This window comes from Melopsittacus undulatus, chromosome 9 (genome assembly GCF_012275295.1).
Source record: "Melopsittacus undulatus isolate bMelUnd1 chromosome 9, bMelUnd1.mat.Z, whole genome shotgun sequence".
NCBI classification, from domain to species: Eukaryota; Metazoa; Chordata; class Aves; order Psittaciformes; family Psittaculidae; genus Melopsittacus; species Melopsittacus undulatus.
In genome coordinates, this window is record NC_047535.1 from 18116197 (window position 1) to 18137553 (window position 21357).

The 21357-nt window shown below is 37.4% G+C and overlaps 1 protein-coding gene across 4 annotated transcripts in view; it reads right to left on the reverse strand.

Annotated features, from left to right (window-relative positions):
- RNF111 (ring finger protein 111) overlaps positions 1 to 21357 on the reverse strand; it is a 54892-nt gene that overhangs the window by 5267 nt on the left and 28268 nt on the right. For all 4 annotated transcript variants that reach the window (XM_034066345.1, XM_034066346.1, XM_031046157.2 and 1 more), the window contains exons 3-11: positions 21182 to 21308; positions 17278 to 17441; positions 13970 to 14188; positions 12768 to 13081; positions 11700 to 11952; positions 10581 to 10932; positions 8528 to 8653; positions 7627 to 7753; positions 10 to 102 (exon numbers count right to left, since the gene is read on the reverse strand). In XM_034066345.1, coding sequence (XP_033922236.1) covers positions 10 to 102; positions 7627 to 7753; positions 8528 to 8653; positions 10581 to 10932; positions 11700 to 11952; positions 12768 to 13081; positions 13970 to 14188; positions 17278 to 17441; positions 21182 to 21308 — 1775 coding nt within the window. The remainder of the gene's footprint in view (positions 1 to 9; positions 103 to 7626; positions 7754 to 8527; positions 8654 to 10580; positions 10933 to 11699; positions 11953 to 12767; positions 13082 to 13969; positions 14189 to 17277; positions 17442 to 21181; positions 21309 to 21357) is intronic.

A 21357-nucleotide genomic window follows, 5' to 3' on the forward strand; every position in this document is an offset into this window, starting at 1 on the left:
ATTACAAACCTCAAAATTGCCCCTGAAAGGGCCTCTGAATGATGTTCCATCCAATCCCGATGAAATGTAACGGATGTGAGGGTAGCCCGCCATGTCTGGTACCTATTCAAACAGCAGATGTTAAGTTAAACCTATTCAGAACAGTTTCAGTATTTTACTGTTCACTTTGTAAAATTTAAAATCCTTTTGCTTTTATTTAATCACTTATTATTTATACTCCTCAGCTTAAGCGTTCAATTCCAAGCAACAGCATAGCACACCACCACTCTGAGCTGTCTAACTGTAACTAGAAACAGAACAGAAGTGAGACAAAATCCTCTGTTATTTCTCCGCACCTGCATTGCATACTGCTTGGTCTCATTTCCAGAATCTCAAAATCTCAACCTACGTTGTATAAACCACCATAAATATCTACCTATTTTTGTAAACAAGACATCTAAAAGCTATGCATGAAGTTACAAAAATGAGTTCCTACATATTCTCAAATACAAGTTTTTGGTACCAGAGAAGAAACAAGGCTAATACTAAGTCTGGAAAAAGAGCCAATATCCTGATCTTACTGCAAACAACTGAACATCTGCATACACGCTTGAAATTTAGAGGCAGATCAAAAATGTAACATTCAAAACTCACATCTAAAGTCACAGGCAACTCAATGTACACTCCATATTTAAGCATCAACTAACTTTCTTGCATGTCAGGGGAGACAAGCAGTGAACAAAATACCACCATCCAGTGAAACTAAAGGCACTTCAAGCACCAGGGCTTTCATACAGGAAAGCAGAAAGGTAGTTTATATACAAAGGACCACCTTCACAGCAGGGCTTCCACATTCCACTTTCACCCCAGGAAGATAAGTGTATAATAGCATTCACTTTCTGTCAGAAACATTTTAATGAACAGGTGAAGAATAAAAAAAAATCCAAAATAAGCAGCAGATTGTTTGCTTAATCATTTAGAGTGCACTGATAGAAGGGTTGCAAGCAGCTGTTCATTTGGAAATAAGTACTGTCTTCTTTTCTGTGCTATCAGCTGGGAATGTCGGCTGCTGTATATGACAGCTCAAAATTCATCAACAAGTTGGACATCCCAGATATTACTGAGTCAGGTATCCATGTGTGACTTTTCTTACTTCCAGCAGACACTTCTAAGCTTGTCAAATACTAAGGTGTAAAACTGAAAAGAATTATGAAACCATAAACCTAGACTGTGTGAGTTACACAACAGATCAATAAGGTACTTTTAGATACTTCTCAAATGCAGTCTGGTAACAAAAAGCTGACATGGATAGAAAAGATTCCTCTGCCATAAATAACTTTTTTTTCAGAAAAGAAAACCAGAATCTGACTGAAGCAGTTTACAGCATGGTGCTTGTTAAATGAGAATGTAGGGCCAATATAAACCACATACATCAATATCCAATTTTTACAAACCAGAGAAATTGAAACTGAAGATTTAACTTTCAGACTGTTTGTAGAATCCCAATACAGGGTGTGCCTCTCATAAGCAGCCTAAATATCTGTTGGTCTGGTACTAGTTAGAATTGGAGATGGGAAACAAGCAAGACAGGATGACTGTGACAAACTCGAATGTATCAATGTAAAGTTCTATTGTTGTTATGAAATATGCAGAATGTATTTACAGAGATTATATATTGATCCATGAATTCAATATGATTGCAAATATAGAATTTTATATCACAACATATATATATTCATCTGCATGCCTAAACATTTCATGTAAGTAACAATCTGTTGGTGTCACAGGTCTTACTCTTTGACAATATAAACTATGGCTGTAACAAAGGAGAATGCATTAAAAATACAGTACATAGAAACCACCTTGTAAGAAATCAGTCTCAGATAACTGGGGATTTATGATCCATTCTCCATTTAATTGTGCATTTAATGAACCAGGTCACTCATCCACACTATGAAAATACTTATCCCAGGTTTTTACTATTCATAGACCTGTTTGGCATCAGTTGGGGGTTTCCACTGCCTGTTACTACACTGTGAATTGATTGCCTTCACCCCAGAGGAAACTCCTGACAAAACCTAACCCATGTCTCAGGACTGATTTTCACTAATCGTTTTTTGATTCACCAGGATTTGAAGAGAGACTGCTGGAAAACAGTATGCCTGATAGCATGGACAGTGCATCATTACCACAGCTGTGAAGTCACAGGTGTGTTGCTGTAATGCAGTAATTCCAGTTCCAACTTCCTCAGAGGCTGGAGTTTACAAACTACAATGGCATGCACCTGGACAGGTCTCGTATTTGGAACAATTTCTGCTACTAGAGACTATTTAAAGAGCTTACTGACTTTTAACACTTCAAAACCAACCAAGAAGTTCTCAGAGTACACACCATAACAAACTACTGAACTTTGACAACAGATATACTGGGTGGGACTATACTTTTTATGCTAATAAATGGGCCTTGAAAATATCCTGCTGGGGAACAGTGTAACACCTCTGCCAAATTCAAACAAGGAAGAGTTGCAGCTTCATAGAGACTGTGCAAAGGAACAAGTAATGTGTGCTGTACAGCTGAGATGTAACTGTATCAGCATCTGAGTGGAACATAAAGTGAACGCTCTTCAACAGTCTATATTCTATGGAAAAAAAAAACAAACCCAAAACTAAAACACTCCCCCAAATAGACCAGTAGTTCATGTTTATATTAAGGAAAGAAGCAGCTGCTACATGACAAAGCCCATTTTTCTGATTTGAAAAATGCAGTTAAATTTGGTAGTTAATGAAAGCTTTTTCAAAACAAAAGGTCACCTTGAGCTACTATAGGTACTGTAGATGGTTTACAGGAAGTTCATCAGCTATTTTTGTAGGGAACAGTTGCATCTCTTAGAGCTGTGATACCTGTATGATTACACTCTGAGTGATACTATTATGACCAGCACATAATGTACTGGAACCTACAGACCTATAACCTCCAAATCCTTCCCAGTTTTTAGAACTAAGTGCAAAGATGGCTTCAACAACTCTTAGTCATTCAATAGTTAACGTAATGGAACAGAATAGTAAGCCTATGCAACAGAAGAAAAAGGGAGTGGAGGCCAGCACATGAAGGCTAGATGTATAACACCTGAGAGAGGTTCAGGTACTCTCTTTTTTTAATATTATGAGCCACAGATCTCCTTTTGACAGGCAAGCTACAGTCTGGGTCCACAGATGAATTAAGGAGAATTCTCAAGGCTTGTATCAACCCTATAGAGATTTTTTTACACTATAACTAGCAAACTGTAAAGTCCAGGTAATTCCCCCCCTCAGAAAGTCACAATCAACAAGACACTATTTAAAAGGCAGGAAAAACTGGAGTCAGAAGACTGGAACTACATATCTCAGGAACTTCTGTGATTACCAGGTCACTGAAACAATTTGAGATACATGTAGATAGCCTTCATTATTTAAGATTTAAATTACTAAAAAAAAAAAACCAACCCAAAACCAAAACCTCAAAACCAAACCCCCACAAAAAAACCCAGTAATAGTTGTTATTTACTTAAACAAGCACACAAGTACGCCGAGTTATAAAGCAAAAAGGAAACACTGCTTACTTCAGGTCTATATTCCATTTGAAATTTAGTTATCAGTTCAGAGCTGAAGAGATTTTAACTTTTCCTCTTTCAAAAGGAGAAGATGAAAGGGGGGAAAATAAGACCTTCTAGTTTTAACCTTCAACCTTGTCCATTAAGTGGCAAAAATGAACAAATCCAATTCATAAAAATAACCTTCTCTTTAACAGAGCTGGTTTTAAATATAAAGTACTGATTTTTTAAGTGTCCAAGTACCAAACTCATATTCAGAGTAAGTTCCTGTTTCAAAGCTCAAATAAGTTACAGTTTCTAAATGAATGTCTGCAAATTTTTGAAACAAATAACATTAATTTTCTACTTTTCTAATTCATTCTTATTTTATGAAGCCTGAAAAATGTTAAGAAATGTTTTCAACTTTGCAGTTATAAAAAGTAACTGTTTTACAGCTAAACACAGCATTCCAGTCATTTAGGTAAATGGGTAACATCTGGAAAAAAGACACCAGAGAGGCAGCAGTACAGAGAAGGGGGCCATTTCAGGGCCTCCTCAGGCCAAATTAGGAACACCTTCTGGTGATTTATTTTGTACCTTTTCCCTTCCAGATTTCACTATAAACTAGGATGTCTCTTTCCTGAAGCAACAGAAGAAAAGGAATTCTGCTTGGATACTGGTTACAGCCGTAAGTCAGAATTACAGCTAGTATCTAGCCCATTATGAAAAAGTCACGCTCTTTTCAACATCTATCTCAGCTTATTAAATTATGGAAATTTCCATCCTGTCCACCCAGATGTGATAACTGGTGCTTGGCACTCAGGGACAGAAAGCCTTTCATCTGCAGTGCCCAAAGAGCAGGCAAGGTCATTCAGAGTAAACAGATACTGAAGGGGCATCTAACCACAAGCAGTCACAGCAGAGAACAGAAAACAGGCAAAACTCCCATCTTCTGTGCCTCTCTTGTGTAGTGTTTCATTAGTTATGCCATGCACTGATCTTTAGTTGATTCTTCCTGAAAATGTTAAAGTTTGCAGAATGGATATTTGTCCAGAATGGAATCCATCGCAAAAAAAAAATCACTTGGAGATCCTTCTGCAACACATACACAACATTAAAGCACTAACAATGGGAACAAAGGCTACTCTGAGCCAGGGTCACCCTTAAAGTAACTGTTATATCAAGGAGGGAAGCAGCCTAATTCTTGTCACAGATATGAAGGAAGCTCTTTAACTGCTTCTCATCTAGGATTCCTCCCAAAATAACATTTAAACAGGTGAAGGAAATTTTGATTTTCCCATCCTCTATTTGGACTGCCAAAGCTGCTGAACACTGATTACCCCCCCCCCAACTTATGCTGAGCATTTTCTCTCCCTGAGGATTAAATGACAGCCTTACATTCCAGCACTGATTACATGAAAACAAGGTTAAAATCTGAAATTTGATACATCAGAGTACTAGTGCTATTAAAGCTCAAATCCCTCGTTATGCCCTTTATGGTCTGGCAGTACTTTGAATGGGTTTTAATACTTGAGAACAGACAGCAATGCACACTGCTTATTGGGCAACATGCTATTTCAGAAAGTGGATTCGACACGATTCTTTTAGTTGAACTACCGCATGAGTTACTTTAAAAGACACCCCACCCCTCATAAAGAATGGAGAACATCAACACTTTATGACACCTGCATCAAAAATACTACTAAGGAGGCCTTGTAAATTGCTATTTAGTATCCTCTGTATGTACCGAAAGAAGAAAGCACTCCTCATAACATTAATCATTTGGCAGAGGAGCTCTAATCACAGTTCAGCCTCTCCTCCCCTGCCCCTATTCCTGAAGCTACAATTAAAAAAACCCCAGGTGACAGCTGCAATCGATCTGTTGCTCTTTAATAAAAACTAAAAAGGCACTTTTGCTTAATATCCAGTTAAGTTTGTTATATGAAAAACTTCACTAACTGCTCTATATTCAAAGTAAATTTTGCTGACATATCTGTATTCTCACATACATGCAAACGAAGAAACCTCTGGCATTATTATTGCCACAGAAGGGGCAGAACCATCAAAAAGCATTTGTAATGCTTTGAACTCATTGTATATATAATGCCTATCAGTGCTCTAACCTGCTTCTGTGTTCTTCTAGTTTGTGTAATAGGAACACATTTCAAATTAGTCAGACACAGAACAGAACTTCAAAGTTGTTCCACTTGGTCTGATCACAGCAAAGTTCAAAACAGATCCAAAACACGTGATGAAGTACTGCTTACTGTCAGTACAGTGTGTGCAAAACTTCAAAGTGCAAACAATTCCAGTAACATTTCATCCAGAGATTCATTAATTACTGTGAAAAGGACTAGATATCCCTACACAAACAGATTTCTGTAGTGTTAAAAAAACTTATTTTGTCTGTCACTTATCAATTAGTAACACCAGTCCCTGAGCAGAAGGGCAAAACTCTCTAAAGTATTTTAATCACATACTCAGGAAATGTTTCTGAAGATTCTCTATCACAGCTTTCTTCCATTCTATTGCTAAAGAGATGATCAGTGGGGTCCCATCTGCTTGCCTGTGTAACATTTTAGTTGTAGGAATACCCCTATGAAAGTTAACATACAGCTCCAGGTTTCTCATCACACTGTAATATAATGATCAGCTGAACGATGAAGTTTCTCAAAACTTCACAGGAATAGTGGAAATAAATCCTGTAATTGCCTTATGAGCCCTGATACAAAATGAGATAAAAAAGGCATATGTTTAACTTGCTGCTTCCTAACGCAGTTGCTGGTCCCTGACCTATCAGGAAGGCCCTTTCTCTTTGAGAACCTAAAGCAACTGATAATTATCTGCTAGAGTACCATACATGAAATACCAGTAACAGAGGCAAACCTCTTTCTCATCTACTTAAAAACAGACACCTAACTGAAGGAAAGTGCAGAAAAATCTTAATTTGAATAGATGATGCATAGGAGGTAAGGTTCTGCAGTAAGAAACTTCTTGTCTACATTAATACACCAAATTCTACACTAGAAAGTGTGTGCTTAAGTATGCAAGCTGTGAATCAATGAGTTACCAACCCTGATGTATCAGGGAAGTACTTCAGGATTCTAAATAGCAAGGAGCAAGCAATGTGAAACCAGACTATGAAGCAACAGCTATTACAGTATTGGCTGTAAATTTTCCCTTCAATCCCTAGATATCAGTTCTGGCTACTAACAGACAGATTCTGGATGGGCAAGACTTGCAGGCTGATTTTTAATTACAATTTATCATTAATTGACAGATGAGCACACAATTTTTATTAGATTACCTAGTTTTAAGAACATTAAATAATGTGGTTTAGCTACACAGAATACCACACAGAAACACTGAACATACTCTGCTAAACTAAAATTGGGTCTTTGAGTTTTCATTAAACAAAGTAAGAATATTTTGCATAAACTTACAGACACTCTTTGAAACATAATATTCTGTAAAAGTCAGTTATGCTGATTTTCCTTGGTTTTCTACTGTAGATTATGTGTAGCATGGGACTAGTTTTACCCTCCCACTTCCTGCTGCTTAAAATTATGTACTTTATCACACAGAATTAGGTTGATGAACACCAAATATCATTTGAGAACAAACTCTAGATGGAACTCCAGCTGTACTGTATGCTATATACTGCATACACACTGTAACAAAGCATCAGTGCTAATTCTCATGCACTGGGTGGAAAGTTGGTACCTTTAACAATCCAAAATTTATTAAAGAAGAATCTAAACTTTAAAAATCAGATGCAGAGGGTCAATGCATTGCAATGCAAGTGACAATTTAAACACAAATATGTTTCATTTTACAAGAGCTGAAGTTAAAAATGTTAGTGTCCTATACTGTTTCCTCTTACTTGACAATGAATCTATTCTAGCTCCCTGTCTGGGAGCACCACACAAACACTGGAGTACTTTCTTCTTCAGAATAACCATTAAGTTTTAGAGCAACGTATACATGTCCAATTAAATGCAGTAAACCTTTAAGTAATTTTCCTGACAAAATAATTACAATGAGTAATGATCATAATTCTTCATATGATATCACCTTACCATTAGAGGAAGAGCCCCTATCTGCAAGTGATGAAGCCGAGGAGGTGCATGGTAGTGGGCCAAGTGAGGATGCAAGGGTCCTGAAGGGTAAGTAGCTGCAGTCACACCAGCTTCAATTCCCAGTTCCCTGTCACAAGAATGAAAGTGGCATTACAGTAAAGGTAGATCTTAACTCCTAGATACCATTCCACTGCTTTGGAAAGCATACAATACAGCACCCCTAACACTACAGTTTTACATAAGGTTTTTTTACAAACTTGCTTAAACACTGCTAAAGAAGCACCATAATGTAACTGAAAGTTGGTTTTGAATCAACTGTGAAGATTTAGTATGATAAATCTGCAGAGCCAACTCCTCATTTATTATGTCCAGAAATAAATCAGTGTGCAGTCCTGTAGCATTCACTGTGGGAATAGCAGCTGTCATGCATGCACCTTTTCCGTTACTGAAAACAAAACAAACAAGCAAACAAGATATATTTGACCATAATAAATATATTGTGGAACTTAAATGTAACCTTTCATGAGTGGGCCTGATACAATTTGAAATAAGATCAAAGATGAGAGAAAATGGTATGTAACTCAAATCCAAAAGTCTACAAAAAACATAAATGTGCTAATAGTGTTCAGCAATGCTTTACTTGCCTGTTTTAAAATCAATACTTGAAATAACTAGAGTCAGTAACACTTAATTCCATTTTAAAATCAATGGATAAAACCCTCTAGCAATAAATATAAGATACTGAGTACTCAAAACAGTATTTCAAAGCTATTAACAGCCTCGTCACAGGTGCATGCAGCACTTTCCAAAATCATTATCAGCATTAGCAGCACTGTGATCAGCATATTATGGTCTTCTGACCTGAGTCCTGAACAACTTAAAACAGTAGCTGATTACTAACCAGGCAGATCTCTCTGGAGCTTGTCGAGGATGGGAAGACATTGTCTGAGGCACATGAATGTGATGTCCATGACCATAATTGGGATGCATTCTGTGAGGATGTGGAGGAGGCCGCTCATGAGCACGTCTGAACAACATAAAACAGCAAGTAAATTTCACGTACTTGTTAATATCAAGTAAGCAACATCCATGACCAAAACATTACTGACAGAATTCATGGAATGCATTTAAAATAAAATTAACACTCCCCATACAATAATTTCAACTTTACATACAAGTTAGAAACTAATTACAGTACAAATAATCACATTCAAAGACACAGACAGCTTCAGCTATTGTGATCTGCCTTTTGCAGGCTTCACTACAGAAGGACTGACAAAGTGTTCAGACCTAACCTCAAACCGCAGGTAGGAAAGCAAAGGCCACATGACAGTCATGTTGACATTCTATCATTCACAGCTATGCTGCAGCTTATTTTCAATAAAACCATAAAAGCAAAAGTAATGAGGGGAAACTTAATACACTAATCAGAAGACACAACTGCCTCATAGCTCAAGCAGTAAGAACGCAGAGTTTTTCCATGCCAGCTGGTATAGAACAACAGGTTTGGAAAAAAAAAAAAAAAAAACAAATCTTCGGAAGCCTGCTGGCTGACTTCTGTTGATTTACCACTTCCCAGTTCCAGAAACAAATGACATGGTATTTTTCACTGCATTGCTTTCAACAAAGAAAGTTTTTGCTGTGGGTTTTTTTGTTAGGTAGGTTGGTTGGTTGGTTTTTATGTCAACATAGAAACTTGGATTGTGCCAGAAGCAGTACAATGTGTTCGGATTAAGTACCACTTTAAACTACTTGACAAAGTACACTACACATTTTGTAAATTTATCTGGCTAGAGAAATAAAAAAGTTACTTTGCAGCACACTATTCTAATCACTGTAAATGGACACTTCTCCAGAGAACTCTATCAAGCTTGTATACAATATGCTAGGAGTCCTAGTTTCCTCCAACCATATAGACCAACAGAAGAATAGATCAACCAGCAGAACCTACTCCTAGTCTCACCTTCCTTCAGTTTATCCTCTGTATAGATAACTATACAGAAAAAAATCTAGAACATTTTAATACAAAAAACCCCACAGAACAACTTCCATAATTCCGTAAAAATTTTATGTCACATAGGCCCATTTTTCCTAAAATGAGTCTAAGAAATAAATTTGAAATTATTTCTATGAATGTGAAACTTTCAGGCTGCCTATCCCACAATCTTAGTCTAAAGTAGGTGATGAGATTTAAAAGCAGAGAATCTCTATGTTCTACAAATGCAGTGCACCTTCACACACTGCCTTTTGTACATTTCATGGCTGATTCAAAGACTGTAAGGAAGTTAAAGCTGTTGTACCCACACTTGAAACATGATAGCGAGAAAAGGACTGCTTTCTGTTCTGTTCTTAAACAGTAACACCAAAGCTACATCTCAACACTGGTCACATTTTCCGATATGTGACATACACTGATATATGTCACATATACTGATACTGTTCAGTCTTTCTTCTAAAGAGGTAAAGGCATAGTAAAGCTAAGTATCTAAGTTCAATCTGAATTTAACCTGGTAAACAGTCTCTTATGATAAATTGTTCATTTTGTTTTAAAATGTTTATATAAATTAGTTATATAAAAAGAATCTTAGCAGCATCAACAAGGCAAAACACAATGTCAAGGAACACATCTGAAAGGAAGTCATGATGTACTTTCCAAGCTGTTCAGCTTGAAAAGAAATTCCTGCCTGTTATCTGGAGGATGAGAGAAAGAGAAGCTTCTCTTCCACGCCCAGTCATGCCTTACCTGAAGACATTATTCAGAGATGTAAGGGAACAGGTTCAGTCTTAACGCTCACATGACTCTGGTGGTATGTAAAGACACCTTTTACCATGGTTTCATACTAATAGTTCTCAACCATGCAACTAACAGTTTGAGATTCACATGCAACATTTTACAAACCTGAGGGAAACGAATTACATGTTTAGATATTGCTCTTAGTACATTTGTGACATACGTTGGGTGTTGCATCATTCTTCTTCTCTGGACCTCCATCCTCTGGATCACTTCATGAGGATGTAGCCTCTGTGCTGGAGGTGCTGTTGCAGGGATGTGATGGGATATAGGCTGGTGTGTTGCAGGAAGATGCTGTGGTATTGGAGCAGCTGCACTGGCTAAAGGATGAGTTGGTGGTGGAGGTGGAACAGGATGAGAAGATGCATGAGAAGAGATTGAAGGATGGAAAGGATGCACTGGATGAGGGATAACATAATCTACTTGAGGTGGAGGTTGTGGCTGTGGTGGAGGATTTCCATGAGCATGAGGACATGTAGAAGCTTGATGGTGAAGAGGCCTGGTCAAAGAAGCATCTGCAATGAAAACATAAGGTGATTTTAATCAGGTCAGTTGCAGGTTACGACTGAAATTTATTTTGAAAACTATCTTTGCACAAATGCTTCAATATTATTCCACAATGGCAGTGGGAATATGTGCCTATGAAATTTTTAAATAAAGTACTTCCAGCAATATACCCTACAAGAAACCCTTACTTTCTGCAGCCAAAAGTATTGCACTTGCCAGTGTCAGGAATATGAAAATAATAATTAAAAATCCCCAAACACACAAACAAACCCCTGTGTGATGCATGCTGGAAAAGGTATACATGGGGAGAAAGTTTACTTCAAGTTTTTTGTTTATTTTCAATACCCACCCTGCCCACTGTTCTGTAGAGACCTAAAATCCAAACAAAGAAATCACAAACAAATTAATTGACTTTGAGCTTGTGCAAGCAGAATTCACTGGGGGATGGGATGGGGTATGGACCAAGGAAAACAAAATAAAGAGGCACTGCTAAAATACAAAGGAGATGAAAAATATTTTCATAGTAGATACAGTTGTTGAAGTCTGAATATTATTAAGGTCACTCAGAAGAAAATACTTTCACCTCGCCATGATGCCATTCAAATCCTTTACACAATCTGAACTGTTTAAATACATTTCTTAATATATGTTTTGCTAGGCAAGTTCCAAGATCAAACCAAGCAGATAGTAATAGTTTTCACAGGCAGCCAGGGAAGGTGTTTTCACGTTTGACTGGGTCCCCCCCTGCTTATACCCAGTACTTATCAGTACTTACAAGGAGAATGCATATAATGCCGACAGGAAGAGAGCGATGCCTGAGGAGGAGGTTGAGGCTGTGGCTGCGCAACCATACTTGATCCATATCCATCTATTGTTATTGATTGGCTTGGGCCAGCACTAGCCTGGTGCCCATAAATTGCAGTTCGAGAAGATGAACCAGGACAGCAGGGGTCAAAAGCAGATGTTCCATGAAAAGCACCACTTCCATGACTTCTTATAGCACTGCTGCTTAAGTCTACTGGCAATGCCTGCTGGGCAAACAAACCATCTTTTTTCAAGCAATTCTTCAGACATTGAAAACAGTAACCCTCAAAACAATGTGATTACTAAAACCCGAATTAATTACAAGCAACTCAGATTCAAATTTTTAAGTTTTAAGGGTCAACTCTGGAACATTTGCTAAACTAGAGTTGACATTTCTTACTCCTGAGTTCTTGAATCTGGTGAGAGAGGCCAAATTCATTACACCATACACCCCAAAACCCCATGATGGATAAACCAGTGAGTACATGGGAGCTACATACATTAAAATATTTGGAGACAAACCCCCTAATTTTTAGCATTTTCAGTTGTGGAAATGTATTACACTTAAAACAGAAACTAGGTTAATAGTTCTGCATGATATAAAGTTTGCTCGGTATTGCTCTTAATAATAACTGTCTTGGTTTAGAGCTGTGGTTTTAATTACTTAAGTCTTAAAACCCAATAGTTTTAGAAGAGCAACTCTCTTACATCTTTTATAAACAGAGTATTAATTTTTTTTCTTCTCTTAAAGCAGCTGAAGCATTTGCATTGCAAAACCACTATAATCACCAGAGTATATTTCAAGGTATTTATGTTTGGTTTGCTTAGCCACTATCATCTTACAGTCATCAAAAGGATATCAGCTATCAGTGACAGGATTCTGATTGCAAAATTTCAGGTTTTGTGTGTCCATATATTATAGCTCAAATTTTCTTTTAGTTCCCTTCTATAATGCCTGCTACAGAACAAACATCCAATTCCATTCTCTCATAATTATAACTTGAAATCACAAGGGGAGAGTCACAAGAATTAAACATGCCTGGTCATGGTAACTGGTGCCAGAACTGCTGCTCGGTCCACAAGGTGCAGGCACTGGAGGTGGCCTTTCAACAGGGCAGTTGGAGTCACTGAATGAAGGAGATAGTGGAACAGCTGGATGAGGGTGGTGGTGGTGGTGATGCTGAAAGTGGTGGCCATGCTGCTGAAAGCAGCTTGTATGTGGGTGCCCCAACGCATGATGAGTCTGTGAAGGTCCTCCACAAGGAGAATGCTGCGGGCAGCATGATGGTAACCTTGGCATGGCTGGAGGGCCAGTTTCCAGTGTTGCATTAGATGTAGCTCTTCTGATATCATCTTGAAGTTAAAGAAAATTTGATATTAAAATGAAAGTAATTAGTAAAGCTGATCACCATAAAACTGCATCTTAAATAGAAAAAGGTATTGTACTTCATGATATTGTACTTCTTAAATAGAAAAAGGTATTGTACTTCAGACAAGTAACTGACTGAAAACCGGATCTAAACTAAAACAAAACAAACTGGATACAAAAAGAAGAGATTTAGGCATTCCTTTCAAATGAACCAAAACAAAATAGTTCAGGTGAATGTACTCAAGTACAAGAACCACCGGTGGATGTGAACTGACTTGCCTTATTCCACTTATTTAAGCTATGTTATCAGCAGGGAAAGGAGGAAAGACTGTACCTGTTGTTAGTGCACAAGGACCTCAAATTCTTGTGCAGCTGTGTGCAGCTCATATTTTCTGAGGTACTTTACGTGATTTGCAGATAGCACCCATGTTTCAGGTACATTATGAATGCTACGTATATACAGTTTTACTACAGGTCAGTATCTAACAGGTCTGTATAAATGTGCTTCCAGTCAGATAATATACAGGGAGGTTCAAGGAAGGTACATATATCCTTCACTTCCTTACAATACACATTACAAAACACCCCTGTAACACGTTGCAATGGAAGAATTAATTCCCTGTGAACTATATTCTAACTCCTCAGAAAGTAAGGTGGTTCATTGGGTAAAACTAAATAATTCCTACAGAGAAAAGCAGAAGGCTCCAGCACAACTTTCTTCATCTTTGGGGGAGAAATCAGATTTCTGTTCTCTCAAATCACTACTGTTATGTTCAGTAGTTAAAGTTCACATGCCATTTAATCTAGAGAATGACCATTAACCTCCTTTGCACCAGGAGGCAACAACAGTTTAGAAAGCTCTCATTCTGTACCTCCAGGTGAACTCCCAGCAGTGCCGCCACTGGGAAGACTAGCACTCGTCTCTGGTGTTGCAGAGGGCTGGATGTTGGAGACGTCTGGAGATGAATCAGAGGTCTGCTGAGATGAATCAGAGGTCTGCTCCGACGCAGACCTACTAGAACTGTTACTGGTAGAAGAACTCGTGACCTGTGGCTCCACTCTAGCTGGTGTGGTTGGCACAACTGTTGGCTCTAGCAAAATAAAAAAAAGCTTTAATGTTCCTTAAGCTTTAAAAGCAGCTGGTTTGATTTGGTTGATTTTGTTCTGTTTTGTTTGTTGTTTGGTTGGTTGGTTTTGGTGAGGTTTTTGGGTTGGTGTATGTGGTTTTTGTTTATTATTATTGCTGGTTTTTAATAATTTTACAAGAAATTCTCAATTTGGTCTTGCCAGATGCTAAGCAAGTTGGAACACAAAAACCCGACAGGTACAAAATACAAAAGTTAATTCTGTTCCACTTGTGTGTGGAAAAAAACAGCATTAAAAAAATATTAACTCAAATTTTAAGGATTAATATAAAAATAAATTCCCAACCAAATCAGACAGATCAGATTTATTTACTGAATAACATATGCTACAAAGGACATAAAATTACTTTGGTATTTTGTGATCAACATTTGCTGAAATCTTTTATGATTCCAGAGGCAAACTACTCTCTTGTTATTACCATCACCATTTTTTTTAATGCCTACAAAGCAAAGTCTTCTAGATAACTAACCAAGAGCAGCATAATACCATCTAATCTAAACAGTGCCACTTTACAAACTTCAGTCATTCCAGATGTAGAGTTCCAAACGCTAGAGCAAGATAAACTTGGTTTCTAGACTCAATTAAAAGCAGATTCATTAAATCAGCATTTGAAACTTCTGTTAAGGGTCCATACAGGTTAATTTTGCATATTGTAAAGGTAATAGTTGAGAGTATATTTAATATACAGGGAAACAGACAAAACACTTCACAAATCTTGTTCTCTACTATACAATTGTAAACAGGTTAAAATTTAAAAGGACACTTGGGGGCAAAATTCAAATCTAGTCTTTAAAACGTCTGCCTTTGACTGCAAGTTTGAAATTTATCTCTGATTACTGAAGAAGGCAGTGACATGACTAGGAATAATGAGATACCATAAAAGGAAATATCATCAGAAACAGCTCAGGTTTGCTTTGCTAATAAAAATGTCTGCATGGATGTCAGGGGGGAAGAAAAAGGATAAAAAAAAAACCATCAAGACACTTCAAATAATTTTTACACAAAGTCTCAAAATACAGTATGACCAGCTTTCAAGATTGCTCTCTACGTCTACAAGGTGTATGAGCAAGTCATAAGAGCAAGCTTATCTCCCTTCTTGTAAGTCTTTGAACTCATTACATCAAAAAACATGACCTGTTACCAACATTTAAAATCCCGTGCATTTTAATGTGGCATTCAAATATACCGGATTTTATTTACAGGAAAACATTTTGAGAGAAATGTATTAATGTTCAAATTCAGAAAAAAAAACCAGCGTGCCCTAAAGGATACCTATAGCCTAACATGGCCATGTGATCACACAGTGGCTCAAGACTGGATGCTAGTATGTTCTGAAAGCAATCCTACAGTCAGACAGTTCTCAATTTTAAGCCTCAATCACCCTACTAGCCTGTTACTGTGCTGACTCACCATCAGCAATACAGACAGTTCTGTCCTCTCGCAAATATACACATTACAAAAATAAAAGTTCATCAAGCAATAGTATTTTTAAAAATAATTTGATTTCTGAATTTAAGACTAAATTCTACAATTTAAAGTGTTTAAAGAGTACAATTAAAGCAATAGATAGCCTCTATTCTGCTCTTGTGAGACCCCATTTCAGATGTGTCTGCAGTTCTGGCATCCTCAACATAAAAAGGACATGGAGCTGTTGGAGCAAGTCCAGAGGAGGCACATGAGGATGATTACCAGTTGGAGCACCTCCTGTATGAAGACAGGCTGAGAAAATTGGGCCTGTTCAGCCTGGAGAAGGGTGCATGGAGACCTCATAGCACCTTTCAAGTATCTGAAGGGACCTACAAGGATGGTGGAGAGGGATGGTAGCAACAGGACAAGTGGGTAATGGGCTCAAAGTTAAACAGAGGAAGTTCAGGATAGATATAAGGAAGATCTGTACTGTGAAGGAGGTTGCCCAAAGAAGTGGTAAATGTTCCATTCCTTGTAGTGTTCAAGGCCAGGTTGGACAGCTTTGGGCAACATGGTTTAGTGTGAGGTGTCCCTGCCCATGGCACGGGGGTTGCAACTAGATAATCTTAAGGTCCTTTCCAACCCTAACCATGCTATGATTCCCCTTCATTGATACAGTTATGATTCTTCACAGTAAATCTATAAAGAAAAGAATCTGTAAATCAACCTACCCTCTTCCTTAAAAACCATCAGAAAAAAAAACCAATTACAAACTCTTCCAACTTTCCAACATACCCAAAAATCAAGACAACTTGAAGAGTAAGATATTGCAAGATACTAGCTTGCAATATGCTAAGGGATGGAAGCACAGCAAGGCAAAACTGTTAAAAATGAAAAGTAACATGAACCCAAGAAATCCCCCAAACCACCACCAACAGCAAAAAATGAAACTGCAAAAAAGTCCAAGAACTTTCGTTTCTCCTTCTCAAATTCTGACAATACCTGGAAGTTGCTCTTCGGATTTTCAGCAGAAACAGATTTATTAAATGCTAGCAGATTTTAATGTTAGGAAACAATTAAAGGTTACAGCTTCAGAAACCTAACAAACTTTACTACTTTGGGGTTACTGGTTTGGTTTCTGGCTTGTTTTTCTTTTGTTGGGGATTTGGTTTTGGGGATTTTTTTTTTGTGGGTGGGTTTTTTTCTTCCTTTTTTTAAAACAGTTTTTACTCCAAAGCCTACAAGAACAGTAACTATTCCAAAGCACAAGGAGCAAGAGATTTTACTTTTATAGTGTTATACTGAAGTACATATTATAAAAGAAGCAGTTCCAACCTGTTCTGTAATTTCTGCCTGGTGAGTCAGCCTTCAGACACACACCACACGCACTCAGGTCAATTTTGGAAGAAAAATTACATCTAGCAGACCCACTGGGGATGGATAAACTTTAATTTTAAAAGTAAAGCCACAACAGGGTTTTCTGACAGTCCTGGAAGCGGGTTTGTTTAGAATTAAGACATTTTTATAGAATGGTTATGTTGTCACCAATGCTATTAACTTCTCTCCCCTTACACTGATCATCCTGCTTCTGAAAAGGGAAGAGATTTCTCAGATCAATGCAACTTACCATCTTCATCCACTGTAAGATCCACTACTTCTGCTGCATTCTGTCTCAGTGGCTGTATGACTGTGGAAATCCTATTGCGGTTCCGCTGTTCTTGAGGTCGTGCAGCATGAGAACCGGAGCTTTGTCCCCAGTGTGATCTTGCATGTCCAAGCGTTGAACGAGACCTTAAAACAAGATAACACCTTAAGTGCTGGCCTAGTTTTTACCATGATTAATTTTTCTCCCCAAGTGTTTGAAAAGATTTGTAGTATTTTTATTACTAGAAAAGCATTTTGTTGTGTTGGAATACCCCATTGCTCCACATTCACTACAGGTGTACTTACAAACATTACTGCAGCCTTTACCAGATAACATAATGGCAAATACTCAATAGGCAGATTTTAAAGGTCTTTAAACCATGTTACTGTGAAATAAATACAAGAAATTTATAAAAAAATTCACTGTGAAACTCTACAACCACAGTCAGGCAGCAGTTACTTCCGATGTCATGTTTTAGCTTTGTTAATAGTAAATAAAAAATCTCCACATCCTACACTATTCCTATGCAATCTGGAACAGCAAATTTATGAATGCTGGCAGAACTGTAAAGACAATGAACATCTGTAAACATTAAGTTATTGTGCATGTTAACCTGGGACAGAACATTTTCAGAAGGTAGTTTCTGTATTTTCTTTTTCATAAAAATCCTAAAAGTGCAAAATCTCTGGACTTTTCTCTCTTGAATATTATGTTTCTCCTCTTCTCAAAGAACAAGCACAACTTTGAGTAATATTTACATGATGAAATGTGGTTTTAGAGAAAATTATAAGCCTGTAACCCATGCCTAAGGACAGGGATGGTTTTATCTCTGTAGCATAACACTTAGCACCTCTTCAATTCAGCCATACAAACCTAAACACTCAAATCAGTGATGTTCTGGAATTTAAGTTAAGAGAATACCCTTTGTAATTAAGGGAAGAATACTTCTACAGCATGGTATTTACCAGTTCACTGTTAAAAACCTCTGACTCTCCAGTATTTATGCAGATCAAGTGGCTCTTATTTTCCAGAAAAAACAATGTACTCAGCCTTCAGAAATTCAGAAGAGGAAAATGTGAACCAAACCCACTGCACATACCACCATGGAGCTCAGTTTACATTTCTCTTCTGCCTGTACTCCCTTTAACCCATCTGTGTAACTCGCTAACAAAGATCAGTGTATGTTCCTGTACTGCAAAAACCATGTTTGCTACAGTCTTAACTGGCTTACACTTCCACTCCACTTCAGTAATCACTATACTTTGAAGATTGAGCTGGTTTGAAAAAGTTAAAAAAAATTCTTTCAAGTCTGGGTTTGCATTATATCCAAATTGATTTGTTTGTGCTTTGTGTTTGTCCTACTGACTGTTCAGAATGAAATTTACCTCTCTGGTCACCTCTTTGCTGACTCAAGGTGCGCTCTTGTAATACAAAGAACAGTTAATGTCTCGCCTCCTACTTCATCTTCCCCTTGCCTGCAGTTAAGCAAGATGGAAAATGCCATTTCTATGTTCTTTATCTATCCTGCCTACAACACACTGATAAAAGTGAAAGACTATCTTATGTACACTAACATGTTCCTGGATCTACATCACAACAGATGCTTTGCCTCAACACTACCAACACAAAACTGTTTTTGTTTCTAGCTTTTCGAAATCTAAACACAAATTTTGAGTTTCGAAGAGATTCATGAGTTGTGTTGTTTGGAGAATGCTGGCTTCCTTCCTTGCTTCTTCAAGTAGTTTTCTTTTACTCCACAAAAAACCAAACAAACAAACAAAAAGATAGGACTAAAAGGAAGATTCAGGAAGAGACAGATTAAACACCTCGTCAATTTTCTTTCCTTCTTTCTGATCTTTAAGTCTTCTTTCTGATCTGGGCTAAAATGCCCAGCATGCCTGTATGCATGCTCAACCATCAGCTGACCTTCAGGTACTATCAAGTACATTCATACAAAAAAAAACCCCTGTATTCAAGTGAGTCAATTCCTTTCAAACTAAGTTTCACCTGTAAATTGTAATTTTCCTGCATAGGAAATACTCTATGTACATGGTACAAAAGACTAGTTCAGCAGTTTTTGACATTTCAAGCTCAAGATTTGAATATAAGACTCTTCTTAATCACAGAGAAGAATTCCAGAAAGCTTGCTATCTGTATTACACAAACGAAACCAACCAAAACTGAACACACAGAATCATTACATTTTCCACTAACAAAATAAACCCCAGGTATTTCTGTGAACTTCTCAAAAAGTTTTCAGCTGAACATTTTCAGTGATGTCTTGTTGCAACAGTTTAGAGCAAGGATAGTAAAAAGTTAAAGAGCAAAACCTAATTTGACTATTCTGTTACAATCTTAAGGGAGATACATAACAAATGCCTTTGAGAAATCTTCATATTAGAAGGTCTAACAAACCAAACAGGCCAGAAATTTAAATTCACCAGAATTGGTTCAATCTCCTTCTCACCTAAGGCACCAGGCAAAACAAGACTAACTTCAATTAAAAGAGGGAGGCCTGCTGCTCTTGTTTTGGCTGTAGCACTGTAGAAGGTAAGGTAAGAAAGTAGTAATTGATTTTCTCTCCCCCCCCCCAAGTCTTTTATAGCTAATGCCTAAAACACTCTCATTGCTGCTAGGAAGAGAGAAAGCTGTTTATTTTCTAAAAGCATCTTTATGTCTTACGAGATTTGAATTCATGTTTCATAAGCACAATCACTTTCATCTAGCCTGAGTCTTTTACCTGTTAAAGCTTTGCATGGAAGTTTTAAGAGGATAAGGTGTTAACCTGATGTAGCTCAAGTCTTTCCAAGCATACGTTGCTCTCAATAAATACACTCATGTGAATAAATCAACTATTTCTAGAAACATGTTTCTAATCACCTCAAAACAGAGCATTTCTTGATTCTGCAGCTTTTGTTTTCTTTTAAACAGAAGGAAATAAATATTGTTGAAGAAATTAATGTTGATTTCTCTTATCTCTCTCTACTTCTTTGCTATAGATTGAGGCAGTGTATTTTTGTGAGTATGACATCCTTTGCATGTTGGAGTTACACAAACAATTAAGTTCCAAGTCTTCATGAAATCTACATTATTCACACTTTTGTCTTCAACATAAAATTGGCTTATTCACTGTGACATTTATTGCAGTGATTTTTGCATTAAAACTTGTCTGTTATTTTGAATTTAAAATTGCATCAGTGAAAGCACTGTCTGACAACAGAGATGAAATATTTTCATAATTTACTGTCTATTGTTCCTTTGTGATTATTCTGTAAAAAGAAAAGTAGAATCATTCTTCATATTCTACAATTTCACCTTCATGTTCACAAATCTGGAAACATACACAACAGGAAGGCATCTCCAACAGTCCCACACATATGGCAATTTCAAGTTTTCTTCAAGGAACTCCATTAGGGAGTCAAAATCTGACAAATGTGGAACAGAACTTCCAGAGAGGCATGAAAAAACAGGAAAGCATACACAGCAGAAACTTCAAAAGTGCAGGATGCTTTCGTGAAAAATGCTCAACTAATCCCTAGTCAACTCAGCCTACATTTGCTCACTCTAGGAGCTGTACAGTGGTACAGCTCTGCTTCCCTAAAATTCTGCCCATCAGTCACACTAACTACAACCACCTCAAAAAATCCCAATTAGCTGAATTGTCAAGCTTTGGCAAAGCTACAGTTTTGGGACTTTGAGCTTTAGAGGTTGGTCAATTTTTGTTTGATTGATTTTGTTTGGTTGGGCTTTTAAATAAAAAAATGCATGCTGTGCATCCTAGTTAGAATTTCTGACACTGCTTTAGGCGCTTTTAATGACACACAGCCTTGTGACAAACTTGGGAGTCAAGAAAAACTGCATTAATACAAATAGCTGTAAATCTCACCTGTAGCTTTCACCAACTGTGACAATCTCCACTTCACTATCAGTTGAGGTAACATTTATTTCTTCATTAGCAGTAACCTGGGGAGTGGAGGATGCTTCAATCACCACAACATCTTCATCAATACTTCCTGATGAGGAAAAAGGAAGAAGAAAGTTTGTATATTTCATCTGTCTCAG